The sequence below is a fragment of the Eretmochelys imbricata genome, chromosome 25 (genome assembly GCF_965152235.1).
Source record: "Eretmochelys imbricata isolate rEreImb1 chromosome 25, rEreImb1.hap1, whole genome shotgun sequence".
In the NCBI taxonomy this organism is placed as follows: Eukaryota; Metazoa; Chordata; order Testudines; family Cheloniidae; genus Eretmochelys; species Eretmochelys imbricata.
Window position 1 is genome coordinate 14,704,967 of NC_135596.1, and position 13,811 is coordinate 14,718,777.

Genomic DNA, 13,811 nt, shown 5'->3' on the forward strand with positions numbered 1-13,811 from the left:
TCAATAAGTTTATGGAGGAGATGGTATGATTTTGGCAATTAATTGATCTTTGACTATTAGTGGTAAATAGGCCCAATGGCCTGTGATGGGATGTTAGATGGGGTGGGATCTGAGTTACTACAGAGAATTCTTTCCTGGATATCTGGTTGGTGAGTCTTCCCCACATGCTCAGGGTTTAGCTGATTGCCATATTTGGGGTCGGGAAGTAATTTTCCTCCAGGGCAGACTGGCAGAGGCCCTGGGGGTTTTTCACCTTCCCCTGCAGCATGGGGCATGGGTCACTTGCTGGACGATTCTCTGCACCTTGAAGTCTTTAAACTATGATTTGAGGACTTCAATAGCTCAGACATAGGTGAGAGGTTTATCGCAGGAGTGGGTGGGTGAGATTCTGTGGCCTGTGTTGTGCAGGAGGTCAGCCTAGATGATCATAATGGTCCCTTCTGACCTTAATATCTTTGAGTCTATCCTGCCCAAGTCCCCACAAGCTAGGATTAACAGCAAAAGAATGGTTTTCAGGAGGAAGATGGATTGTGACATCAGTGAATGGATTAGGTAAGAGACACAAGATTATTAGTAAGGGTGAAAGCTATTCATACCTAAATATTGATTTAAAAAAGTATATTTTTAAACTTTACTGAAGTGTGGCAATGGATCTTTAGGGAAAAGAACCTTACAGAAGCTGAGCCCACCTAGCCACATACTAATAACCCACTTGTGACTAGCATGACTAACCTGCTAGGAGGAGAGAATAGTAAGAGGGTCACAATTCCCAAGGAAAGCCTGCTGTACTTTGGGGGTGGATTTGATGGCTCTGGATTAGACACAAAGCAGCCAATTGAAATCAGATCAATGTGAAGGGAGTCACTTTTAAGCACAGTTCTAGTAGTCACAAGTATTCAAGTCACCTCTCTGCCCCCACATGAAATCAATCATCATAAACTGCAGTCTTATTGGCTTATTCAGTCTCCGAGGCCAAAGACTGAACAGCCAATAGAAAGTGAACCACTTTCTTATTGTGTTTTAAGAGATGGTTGCCTCCAGGTCAAATTTATAACAAACTAGTGAGGCAGCATGGTGTGTGGTGTCCACTCTACCACCACTGACTGGAACAGCGAGTTTGTTCTTGGGGTGGTTTTTACTTTACTGTGCAAGCACTGCCTAAAAGCCTCAGAGTCAATGACCCAATGTGAAATTGAATAGGTGGTTGAATAAAAAAACACCTTCCAAAGGAACAGGAGGCAGATCTATTGGTCTTCAAGGTTATAACTTCAGAGGTTACCTGTGTAGAAATCTTTGTTGTCTAGCCAAGTCTTAACTACAGTCCTCATACTTAAAGCTCCATTGCAAAACAAAATGATCAGATCTAGGTCACGCTGAACGTGGAGGTCAACTTCCTTCATCTCCAGCAAGCAAATTAAAGCTTTTTCAATTACACAAATTCGGTTAATTTGGAAATGCAAATACTCTTTGCTTTTAGGAACGAGTTGGGATAGAAACCCACTGAGATTTCCAGGTAATGTCCACACCAGAATATTATTCTGAAACACGTCCTCTACCCAGTAAGATTCTCTGAGGAGGGCCACAGAGAATTGAAGATAAGGGCAAGGAAGCTTTCTAGAGCAGGGGTTCTCAAATTTCATTGTACCACGACCCCCTTCTGACAACAAAAATTACTATACGACCCCAGGAGGGGCTGCGGGGAGAGAACTAAAGCCTGAGCCCACCCAAGCCACACCGCTGCCTAAAGGCTTCAGCCCCAGGCAGGAAGCGTGTAACCTGAGCCCCAGTGTCCAGGGCTGAACCGCTTGGGCTTCGGCTTCCACCCCAGGCCCCAGCAAGTCTAAGCCAGCCCTGATGACCCCATTAAAATGTTGTTGCGACCCACTTTGGGGTCCCGATCCACAGTTTGAGAACTGCTGTTCTAGAGAAAAAAGTTCTTACAATCAGTATCCAGCACCCAAGAATCCAGGATGATAGTGGGCTTCTAGAAAGCCCAGAATTAGAGAACACAAATTTGAAAGCCACAGAGATTACTGAAACCAATATTACATTTTTGTTCGCAGTTTACCTAACTACTGTGGGAGAACCCAAAATATTTCTTCTGAGACAGCCATGATTAAAAGGCATTACTACTCAAACTCTTCTTAGGAGATAAGGAAGGGCCAGCACCTTCTCTTTTCCCTGAGGCTAAGGAGGCATCCTCCACCACATAAACCAAGAATATTAAAGAAATAAATTGAGTACTTCTGCTGCACTTTGCATTTAAAACTGCTGTGCAAAACCACCACCTCTTTGAGGAAGGTATGTATTATTTCCATTTTTAAGATGAAGAAATTAAGGAAGAGATTGAGCAATTTGGAGAAATCCACATGGTATCAGTGACTGAACTAAGACTAAGTTGCATGCTCTCAACACTAACTCAGGCTGCTTCTAAAACAGGCGAGGGTGGTGAGAGAAGTCACAGCACTTAAAATCAATGTACTTATATTAATGAGTCTAGCATATTTTAAAGCCCTCAATAAGCAAGCCTAAATTATCTGGTACTATCTTACCTTGAGTTTCTAGCAAGTTCTGCACTACTTCCTCCAAACCAACCAGGTAAATGAATTCGTTGTTGGCTGCACTTGGCAGGAAATTCATCTCTGGTGCAGGTGGTTTAGGAGGTGGGATCTCCAGTAGCGTCTTCTCCAGCTGCTTGCGCAGTGCAAGTTTGGCAGCAGCTTGCCGGCTGGCTGGGGACTCACTGGAGTTCACTATAGAAGCAACACTGGTAGTAGTAGCATTAGCCTGAGCTGATGTCACTGTTGTACCTTTTATTGAAGTAGGTGAGGCCTTAAAGAAAATACAAACATGGTTATTGATCAGAATACAACTGCCTTGATAGTTTAATCCCTATAGCCCATTCTAATCTTGTCCTCTCAGAGATAACCAACAAAGAGCCAACTAGTATCAATTGTGATAGTAGACCAGCGTCCACATCACAAAAACTATTTGGAACTGGACTAAGCCACCTCTCACCAAAAAACTAATTTCACATACCCTGACGTCTATTCTGTGGGCTATGACTTGTGCCCTTGATATAAATGGGTCACCTAGAAGTGCAATACTAGGCATTCCATTACCAGGCATCTAGTCCTAGCAAATACTTTTCCAGAGTTCTTAACTTTTGCTCATTGACCATTTTTTGCAGTGTATTCTTAGAAGCTTGAAAAGGCCATTTACAGTACTTCCCCTTAATATTTTGTCCTTTTTGATATGACAAATGCTGACTTTTCCCTGCATAGATTATGAATCATAAGCCAATAGTTTGCTTTTGTCTCCATCACTGGTTCACTAACAGAAATGCACTGCGCATTTTGGGTTCTGCTTAAATAGTGGTTATTTTATTTATGTGAGAAAATGCTTCCTTAGAAGAGAGAAGGGGGTAGAAGGAAGGAGAGAAGAGAAACTAAAACTGATTCTGGGTAACATTTCCAACTAAACATGCCCAGTATAGTAGCTGAGGCCCAAAATTTGTCCACAACATTTATGTTCCTTCCAAGTCTTGTTGTGTCATACCCCAGGACGTTACATATTTCCTCTGTCTTCTCAGAGACAATACAAAAAAGTCAATTAAAATTTACAGTGTCAAAAGTTAAATGCATTTTAAATTAACTTAAATGAATAGATTTTTATTGGGAATGAACAAATTCATATGGACTGTTCTTTTCCCTCGTATGTGCATATATTATCTAGAGCTTTTGCAAACTTTGAATAAAGATAAAGAACTGCCTGCAAGCAAAGAACAAAAAGAGCGGAGTAGTAACAATAATAACCACTTACATCAGTTAGGAGAGAAGACTGCAAATAGAGTAATGAGATGTAGCAACTGGACAAATCAGTAATTGTATTTAGTCTCAAAAGAACAGAAGTGAATAGTGTTCTGTATCTTTTGGATCTCACCTGTGGTATATTGACAAGCAGGCTGGTATTGGGAACATTGGCAATGCGGATTAAACCCTGTTGTATAATTCTCTGTCCCTGAATCTGTACACTGGGGACGGATGCCCGTGGTGCCAGAAGCAGTGGAGGTGGCCCCGTGCTGGAGTGCTGTCGGATGTTGTGGATTTGCTGGGGAGAAACAGAGATGGGCTGATGCAATGGTTCCATGAAGGATGGGATGGCGAGTGTTAGAGAAAGTGGAAAACAGTGCGTGGGAGGTGAGGTAGGATGAAATGATGTGATGGAAATGATGCAAGTCAGGGAACAAAAAACAAAAACACAACACAACAACATTAACATCATTGTCAAAATCCGCAGCTTCATTTTGACTGTAAATGCATTCCCAGAGAAGCAACATAGAATGCAACATTAGAAAAGATGCTTAGCTTCAGACCATTGTGTTGATCAAGGCCAAAATGGTTAGATTTTTGGCTTAAGTTTTGAAGTCAACAGTTCTTTTCAAAAATGTATAGCTCCTAATAGTCTGTTTAAATTTTAAGATTATTAGTGCAGCTATTCTACTTTAGAGTGAACAAGTTTTTTGCATATTAATCAGGACTGAAAGGAAACTAAATCCCAGGTGCTATACCTTCCTTCTTAACATTAGCCATCCAGCAGGCACAGATGGTTTAGTTTAAAAAAAAAAAAAAAAAAAGTAGCCCCATGACTGCAAAATAAATCTGCACTGAGCAAGATAAAAGTTTCCCTGGATCACACAGTGATCACGTAAATTCAGTAAGATCCACTGGAGGCAACTCTCTCCCCTCCCCACCTTGCTTCTTTGGTGCAACCACTACTTTCCCCTCATAGACGACAAAAGGGCTTAAAAACAAGACACCTTCACAGCATTTTCCGTTCTCCAGTTTGCTGTCTCATTCTAGCAGCCCGTCAGTCAATTTGACAATGAAGGCATTGAGAGAGATTAAAACATACATCAGAGGTGAAATTGATAAAACAGGAAAAGTAAGTAGAAAAATGTTTTAAGAACCAAAAACACAGTAGGATTAAGTCTTCTACATTGATCTGCTGGGTAAAGCTTGCCTAATAGTAGTACTCTGCATCACCATAGGAGACCTGGATTAGTCCTCAGCATAAGTCTCTTAGGAGTGACAGTGCATTTAGTCAGCACACATTGGAAGGACCTTGCAACACGCAACAGTAATGCATCCAGTCTATTAAGGAGGGGGTCTTACAAGAACCTTATCCCACCCTCTTGGGTAAGGAGAATGGTGATCATGACTCAGAGCCTTGAAGTTGGAATGTAAAAGTGGAGAGAATTCATGAGACAATCCCCTAAGCCCTGCGGGGAATGGAAAGAAAGAACATACCTGATGCGGTGAGGGAGACCTTCCACCACACCAATTCTTACCTGTGCTCCTCTGACAAGAGGTGGCATTACTATCTGTGTATTCTGCTGAGATCCCAGTTTTGAAGATGCTTGTTGCCCTCCACGGACCAATGGAGGGGGAATAACAGTGCCCGGTATACGTGAAGAAGAGGTCTACAAAACAGAGGAGCATTTACTTTTAAAATTTATTTTTTAGAAAAACAGAACATGCTTATCTATATAGATGTTTATATTTAGTTTCTCACAGTGGTATTTGACTGTATGCCTACGTCATTTGCAAACACTGCACTGCCATGCCTTCCTTGTGAATACCCAAAGAGATTTTTCTTTTTTCTACTTCCTCTCTCTCCTCTTTACTTGCCTTAATTTGTCTATCTGCTGAGCTGTTTTTGGTATTGAGGGAATGCTATAGGCGAGTCTCAGACCTTACACTGAACATAAAGGCACAGAGGTTCATTATTCAAAACTGCTTCAGTGAGAAAAACAAAGTTTTCAATTATAATAGGGTATCCATTCTAGGGTGGATAACTTTTTACTACATGAAATACAGCTTTATACATCTGGGTATCTGTTCACTTAGAGAAGCCAAAAATTGGCCACTGTTCATGAGTTAAGGTTCTCACAAATGCACTGGAGCTTCCCCTTTCACTATTTATAGTAAGTAATAAAACTTCATACTTTGAAGGGCATAGGGGAAGCTAATGTTCACTTATATTGTGCTTTTCATTCAAGAATTCAAGAAATGCTTTACAAACATTAAATAAACTTTGCAAAATTCAGGAATTATTGCAATTTTACAGTTAAACAGATAGAGAGAGGTAAAGTAACTTGCCCCAAATTCGTACAGCAAGTAAGAGACAGAACAGCAATAGAACCCAGGAGTCCTGACTCTAACCACTAGACTATATGCCTTCCATGACTGAAAAAATTTCCACTGTCTTTGTTACTTGAAAATTTCATTTGTGGTGCAAGTTCCTCCTAAAATGCTGTCTTTAGTGAGGGCAGCTGTCTCTCTGTGCAATAGAAATAAAGAATCTGTCAACCTTTGAGTTGATCATTTTATTCTAGTGCCCTGAAACTTGCTTATGATGGTAGGATAGTTTCACAGCAAAATTAAGCAGTGTGCTCTTTGGCCAAAGGCTCTTTCAGCACCTCTTATCTTATCAGGCCCTAAATCAGTCAGGAAAGTGCACTTGGAATTTGACTAAAAATCAGCCACTGGAAGATATTATTATAGGGGTTTTCTCCCCCACTCCCAGTCTTAAAAGCTTATTGTAACTGGATTCATGGGGTTAGCACTGGTTTAATCAATAAAAAGAATGCCACTTGGAACCAAACTCTTTTTGTGACAACTAACCAGACTCTAGACATCCAGTCCTGTGAAATAAAACTTGCAGGATGCTTTTTGTGTTCATTACCTGCTACTGTACAACTTTGCTGGAATGTTTATTGAGATTAGAAGTAGGAGAGATGTCATCAACATATTACTATGTCTCCACCCAGCAATATATGGAGCAACTTTGCTAGATCTATATTGAAAATTATCCCTCCTATTACTATGCACCTTCATTTCCACTGCGTGCCCCAAACCTGGCAACATCTGAGGCCCCCATGCTAACCTGAAGGGATGGTTTGCCAGAAGGAACATTCTGTGTTCCCCGCACCAATGGGGGAGGGGTGGCCACAGCACTCCCAGAGGAACCAGGAGGCTGTAAGAGAAAAAACCAGAAAGACAGACCCGTGAGAGGGTATGAGCAGAATTGGAGCAATGAAGGAAAATAAAAATATTTGCTTCCTTATAACTCAGTGATCTCTCTCTCACACACTCACAGTCTAACTGGCATGTTTAAATCCCTAAATTAGCGTTCAAGTATAGATAAGGGATTCATTCATTCTTACTCGTGTATACACACACACACACACACACATATATATATACACACACACCCACCCCTTTGTAACGTCTTTAAAAGTAATTATATAAAAAACAGTTTAGTAATTTACAATACATTTTAAAATGAGCTATTTAAAAATTAAATAGGTCTCAATATACAACCTAATTCAGTCCCCAATGCATGGGCAAACGTCATTAATTGTTAAGGACTGTTACCCAAAAACTAATCGGGATATTAAGAAAGCATTCTAAAAATGCGTTGTTCCATTCTACTTAGTCAATTCAATATCCAAAGTTCACTTCATGAGTGTTCAGCAGCAGATTATGTAATGCATGTACCCAACACATCTAATTGGTTTCAGTGAACAAAAATGTGAGTTTAAAAACAAAGGACTCCAAAAGAAAAATATCACAAAAAAGTCAGGGAAATAAAACAGTTCTCCTTTCCCACCTCCAATGTGAGCTGAAATGCATTTAAATATGTACAAAAACTGTTAAGATCCATAAAGTCACACACATTTTAAAGTAAAGTTAAACAGGAAATGATTTTCAGCTATTCATCTGCCAAGACTAGAATTCAGAATTTTGAGTTTCCCTTGCATGGGTTTATCAGTAACATCTAAAGCAGAGTAAGGGATACAGCACTTTGCTACTGGTTCTGTGTGTTTGTGACTCTTAGATGTTCATACCTTTCAAAAGTATTTTGGTGATATTAATGCGGGAAAATATTCTATTAAGGATTTGGATTATTTGTTTTTTAAGGATTTTAAGTGCACAATATTCACACAGATGCTTAAACTGTCAACATGTCTTCAAATTAAAAAGCATAAAACTGATTAATGGACAGTTTTACAGTGTTTTATCAGGAAAACTAAAAACAGCGAAAACACGAAGACTAAGAGGACATGATGCACTAGGGAAGAGCCATATATTCAACAGCAAAGTTCTGGTAAACTATTGTATATAATTTTAAGAAGGGATATACTGCAAAGCTCTTACACTACAAATGCATATTCAAAGTCAGTGGAAAGGGTACCACCTTTGAAAAGGTTAATTTAAATAAGTATTCTGAATACAAAGATTCCAAAAGATAACTTCTGTATTTAAAATGGGGAATACCACTGGAACTAGAATGAACTTTTAAAGTGCATTCTCTGTATATACTACCCATTTTGTAGAGAGGAAGAATAGATTTTAAAAGGCCTTTACTTTTACTGTTGTTGGACTGCCAGACTGGATTGTTTTGAGAAACAAGGAAATTCACTTAATGTTTGGAGAAAATAGCTTTTTCTGTTAAAGAGATATTCTGAAGTTTTACAGTACAATTCGATTTGAGAGTTATACAGGGTACCACAAATTATGGCATCAACCATGCTGGCAGTGTTTAGAAACCAAAAACACAAGTTGTTAAAAATCTGTGGGGAAATCAATACCTTCTGAGTAGTGGTCTCTTTCTGTATTTGACTCTGCCGCAGCTTTTTCAATAAAACAAGTTTTGCTTCTTCTAACCGTAACTCTTCTTTTAGCTGTTTAATCATTCTCTCACGCTCCTCTGGGCTGCTCTTCTGTAAGGCCAGTTAAGATATTTGGGGGTGGGGTAGAAAGGAAAAAAGATGATAAAGTACAAGTAACAACCACCTACAGCAGAATAACTCAATGGGACTAACAGCATTCATCTGGAATCTGTGGACATAAAAACTAAGTGCTGAGAAAGAGTTCAAAGCAAAAGCAGGCTTTAAAATTCATCCTTTACTAAACTCGGAAAATTAACAACTCATTTTGCTTTAAACAAAAAAAGTTTCTACTTCTGAAGAGGGAATACTGTGCTATTTTAAAATACTGAATGGGTGGTTAACATGTTTCCATATATTTCTCTGAAAAATTATGGGGCCAGGGGAGGAGAGGATGTAAGGAGTAGAAACCCAAACGGACAGACTGACTTCAGTCCTTAATACAGCCTCAAGCCCCGAGAGCTCAAACTGCATGAAGCTGTATATGAAAAAGGTGAAAACATCTGCTGAATCTTACATCCTGTAGTCCCAACTGCAACTCAGAATAATTAGTGCCTGTTTCAATATTTCTAAGTAACATAGCCTCTAGTGTATCAAAAAATGTGGACTCACCATGAGTGCCTCTGTGTTGGTCTCTCTTAATGCTATTTTTGTTAAACCATTCATTCTAGGGCTCGAAGGTTCATTGTCTGATAACACTATAATATCAGGTGAGGGGACTCTCTTTTCTCTCTTTAGATCACTGTAAATCAAAAGAAAGCAAGGCCATTTAACTTTTCCCCATAGCAAAGAACGTTACTTTTTTTAAGCTGTTACTGACAGATTAATCCTGAATGCCTCAAGTGTGAAAGAAGTGTTAAGTATCCAATGCAAGACCAGAGTTCACCCTCAGATTCCAATTTCCATCCGTAAGCATAAGACGACAATCATGATTACTCAATAAATAGCCATAATGAGACTAGGAACAGGCCTTAATTCAGTGGTTATCAAATTGGGTCACGACCACAAATGTGGATCACACCACCAGCAGCGGATGGGGTCACAGCGATCCCTAGCGTGTAGCATATGGCATTTTGCTTTGCATGGCATGACATGACCTTGCATGCACCATATGTAAGAGGTGACTATGTGTCGAGGATGCCCATTTTGTAGAGTTAATTGGCATCTTTCATGCAGCACAACGTCACACGTATGCTGGGCAGAGGGTGCTATTTTGTTCTTCAAAAAACTGTATCCTCAATGCAGTCTGGAGTCCCAGCAGGAAACACTTCATTAAAATGGAGTTGAAACAGCAAAAAGTTTTGGAATCCCCTGCCTTAAATCCCTGGTGCCTCCATTGAGGCTGCCAAAAGAGGTGCCAAACATGGTGGTAGTTTGTACAATGGGGTTACCCTCCCATTAGGAGCTGTGCGGAGTCAGCAAATTCATTCACAAGGCAGATGGCAATGACTGTCAGTCACTGGTGACCAAATCTGCAACCAAACCAATGACCCAGAGGTGAAAGGGCCTATATCCCAGGACTAATCCAAAACCATCCCATTTGCTCACTGCACTTCTTTGAATGCTAAAAGGCCGAAACACTCTTCAGCCTGTATGAGTATTCAATGACCAACATTTCATCGGGTTGCTTTCCTTATCCCTCCCCTAGAACAAATGTTTCTAGGTTATTATCCCCCACCCAAATGACAATTTTATTTACCGGAGTCCTACTGAAGCAGGAATAAAGGTGCACTACACATACAATTCACTGCAACACAGCACGTACAAGAAAAGCATTTGCATTTAAAGATTTTACAGCATAATATTCTATTAACACCACAAGTAGGTGCCCTATTACTTAGCAAGTTAAATGTCACAGCAGCCTAAATGCCCATAAGCGTGCCCAATTTATATCCAAATCTATGGAAACTTTTTCCAGGTGTAGATACGATGTTATGCTTCATTTCATTTCACCTTAGAGACAATGTCTGGAATTTTAAGTGACAGAAGAGTCATTAGTTGTTTTGATGTGCTATATTTTAGCATTTGCTGGATTCAGAGACCTGAACTACCTTTTAACTAACAGTCAGACAAGAACATTGTTACTTAAATAACACCAGCCAAAAAGGACTGAGACAGATTACCATGCAGCATAACGTAACAGCAGACTACAGTACCATTCTTTCCACTGCACCGCACAGCTTTCTGATTGGACAAACACTAACAGCCGATAAAACCTTCTTGGATTGGGATGTCCAGCAGAGGCCATTTGCCAAGTGAATTAAGAACTTGATCTGAAATGAGTCTTTAGTAAAATATAGCTGATCAGCTATATTAATCCACTGGTGCTAGGATTACGGATTTCAGATACCAAGTGTACAGTTTTTCACAGCAAGGGTGGCAGCAGATTTAATAGATCGTCTTTTACTGAAACACAATAGCATAGCCTCCACCCTGCTGCCAAAAAAGAGTTACCTTTCTGTAACTGGTGTTCTTGGAGATGCGTTGCTCATATCCATTCCACATTAGATGTGTGCGCTTGCCACATGTGCCAGTTGCGGTTTTTCCCTCAGCAATATCCGTAGGGGAGAGGCTCTGGTGCCCACATAGCGCGGTATAAGGGGCGCTGCTGGCTCCCCCGACCCTCAGTTCCTTCTTGCCGGAAACTCCGACAGCGGGGAAGGAGGGTGGGTTGTGGAATGGACATGATCAACACATCTCAAGGAACACCAGTTACGGAAAGATAACTGTCCTTTCTTCTTCGAGTGCTTGCTCATGTCCATTCCACATTAGGTGACTCCCAGCAGTTCCCGTGACAAGTAGGAAAGGGAGCAGGAGCCCAGTGGCTTGAAAGGTGGGCAAGTGAGCCTGGAGAGGACCAGCTTAAGGTAAAGCCTCTTGAGGCCCCTCAGGAACCTGGCAGTCATGTCGTGAGAAAAGACCATCTGACCTTGGATCGGCTGAACGGTGGCGGGATGTCCCCTGCGATGGGGAGCGGTACCGTTGAGGCAAGGGTGGACAGAAAGGTCCCAAGATGGGCTTACCCCAAGATCTGGGCACCGCTGGGGCCAGCATGGGCAGCACCAGGAGAGTCAGGATCTCCTGCGCAGCCTGGAGCGCTTCAGGCGTCAACGGCACCTGAAACTGATAAAGGCCCACCTCTGTGTCTGGGCTTCCAGGCAAGGAACGGGGTGGGCTTCACCACTCGACATGAGCTTAGGCCCGACTTCCTGACAGGGCAGATGAGCCTCCCGGCGCGGATCTTAGCTTGCCCCTAGCCCTGTCCTTCCCCTTGCGGGGAGTAGGAGACCATCCCCTACTGGCCTTCTTCGACTTCTTGGCCGGGGCCGTGGATTGGTGCCGGCTCATCAACGGCGCTCGCGGGGCACTATGCACTGATGCCGCAGTGCTCGGTGCAGAGTTGGACCTTTGCCTCGGGACTGGAGCGAGCCAGACTCCATCAGGAGGAGCATCATCTCATGCTCTTTCTTGGTCCTAGGTTTAAAGGACTTGCAGGTTCAACACTTATCACTTATGTGCCCTTCACCGAGGCACCCAAGACAGCTACTATGTGGATTGCTCATGGACATGGGCCGTTTGCAGCGATCGCAGGGCTTAAAGCCTGGGGACTGGGGCATGCCCCCTCCCCCGGCTAAGTCCCCGACGGGACTAACAAAACTAACTACTGCTAAGGGCTAACTCTCAAAAAGAAAAGGAGTACTTGTGGCACCTTAGAGACTAACAAATTTATTTGAGCATAAGCTTTCGTGAGCTACAGCTCATTTCGTCAGATGCATTCAGTGCATTGCATGCATTTTTTTTCCACTGAATGCATCCAACGAAGTGAGCTGTAGCTCACGAAAGCTTATGCTCAAATAAATTTGTTAGTCTCTAAGGTGCCACAAGTACTCCTTTTCTTTTCGCGAATACAGACTAACATGGCTGCTGCTCTGAAACCTAATACTCACTCTGTTCACTAAATTTTACAAGAATTCTAGTTCGTACGAACGAAGCCTAAGCAACGCTAGTAAGCGCGGCGAACATTCTGTGCACCGTCACTGGCGGCAAGAAGGAACTGAGGGTGGGAGAAACCGGCGGCATCCCTTATACTGTGTCTTGTGGGCACCACCCCAGAGAGCACCAAAGCCACTCCCCTATGGATACTGCTGAGGGAAAAACTTCCGGCACCGGACGGTGCATGTGGAGAGCACAAACACCTAATGTGGAATGGACATGAGCAAGCACTTGAAGAAGAACTTACATTGTTTATGGGATAAGTATAATCACTTTAGAAGAGTACATCTTAAGAAATTGTGTTGCAAATCCAAACAAAAACTACAAGAATACAATGAAAGCCTTTTCAATAAGTATCCTGTAAATGAAATAACTTTTCAATGCATTATTGCTGACCAAATAATTTGGCAGATTTAAATTTTTGAGACACAAACCAAAACAGTTTTTAAAACAGTGAAGCCAAAGGAAGCAAATATACAGGCAGCCATTAAAAAAAAAAGCAAGCCTCTTGTGCAGCAAGGTTATGCACTTAACTACCTTTAATCTGTACTTTAGGGGGAAAACTCCCTTAATTCGCAACCTGGAAACATGGCAAATTAGCCCCATGTTCTCCTAAAATGAGGCAGTTTCTCCCCACCTTAAATTGCAGCTTCGGGAGTTAACTGTAGTACCACCCTTTTTGACATACAGAAGTTACTTCAGGATTCTAGGTACTTAACAATAGAAACAAAAAAAACATTTTATTTAGTGATGTACCAGATGTAAGAGACACTAATACCCTCAAAACAGGGACAGATTAACCTCACAGTTGCAGAGTACCTTTACTGTAGCTATATTTCTGTACCACTATTGATAAGCTATGTACTAATGTAAACTACACACCCTCAGTAAAGCCAGGCCAGTTCAAACAAACAGTGTTCTGAAAACTAAAAGCTGGTTGCTACAAAAACACAGCTTTTGGTATATCAGCTACAGCCCTATATTCAATGCTGCATTTAATGCAGTTGTCCACCTTGGTAGAAAAGGAGCAGAAAATGAATTTCAGTTTCCTCTAGGGGGCACAGTGAGCCAGTGAACCAATCTT

The 13,811-nt window shown here is 41.5% G+C and overlaps 1 protein-coding gene across 14 annotated transcripts in view; it reads right to left on the reverse strand.

Moving 5' to 3' along the window:
• Positions 1 to 13,811, reverse strand: part of GATAD2A (GATA zinc finger domain containing 2A) — a 111,807-nt gene that overhangs the window by 9,559 nt on the left and 88,437 nt on the right. For 11 of the 14 annotated variants that reach the window (XM_077841795.1, XM_077841790.1, XM_077841793.1 and 8 more), the window contains 6 exons: positions 9,346 to 9,476; positions 8,657 to 8,796; positions 6,949 to 7,038; positions 5,351 to 5,482; positions 3,943 to 4,110; positions 2,553 to 2,832 (listed from right to left, as the gene is read on the reverse strand). In XM_077841795.1, the coding sequence (XP_077697921.1) occupies positions 2,553 to 2,832; positions 3,943 to 4,110; positions 5,351 to 5,482; positions 6,949 to 7,038; positions 8,657 to 8,796; positions 9,346 to 9,476 (941 nt within the window). The remainder of the gene's footprint in view (positions 1 to 2,552; positions 2,833 to 3,942; positions 4,111 to 5,350; positions 5,483 to 6,948; positions 7,039 to 8,656; positions 8,797 to 9,345; positions 9,477 to 13,811) is intronic. The other 3 variants (XM_077841791.1, XM_077841796.1, XM_077841797.1) reach the window with 3 other exon arrangements.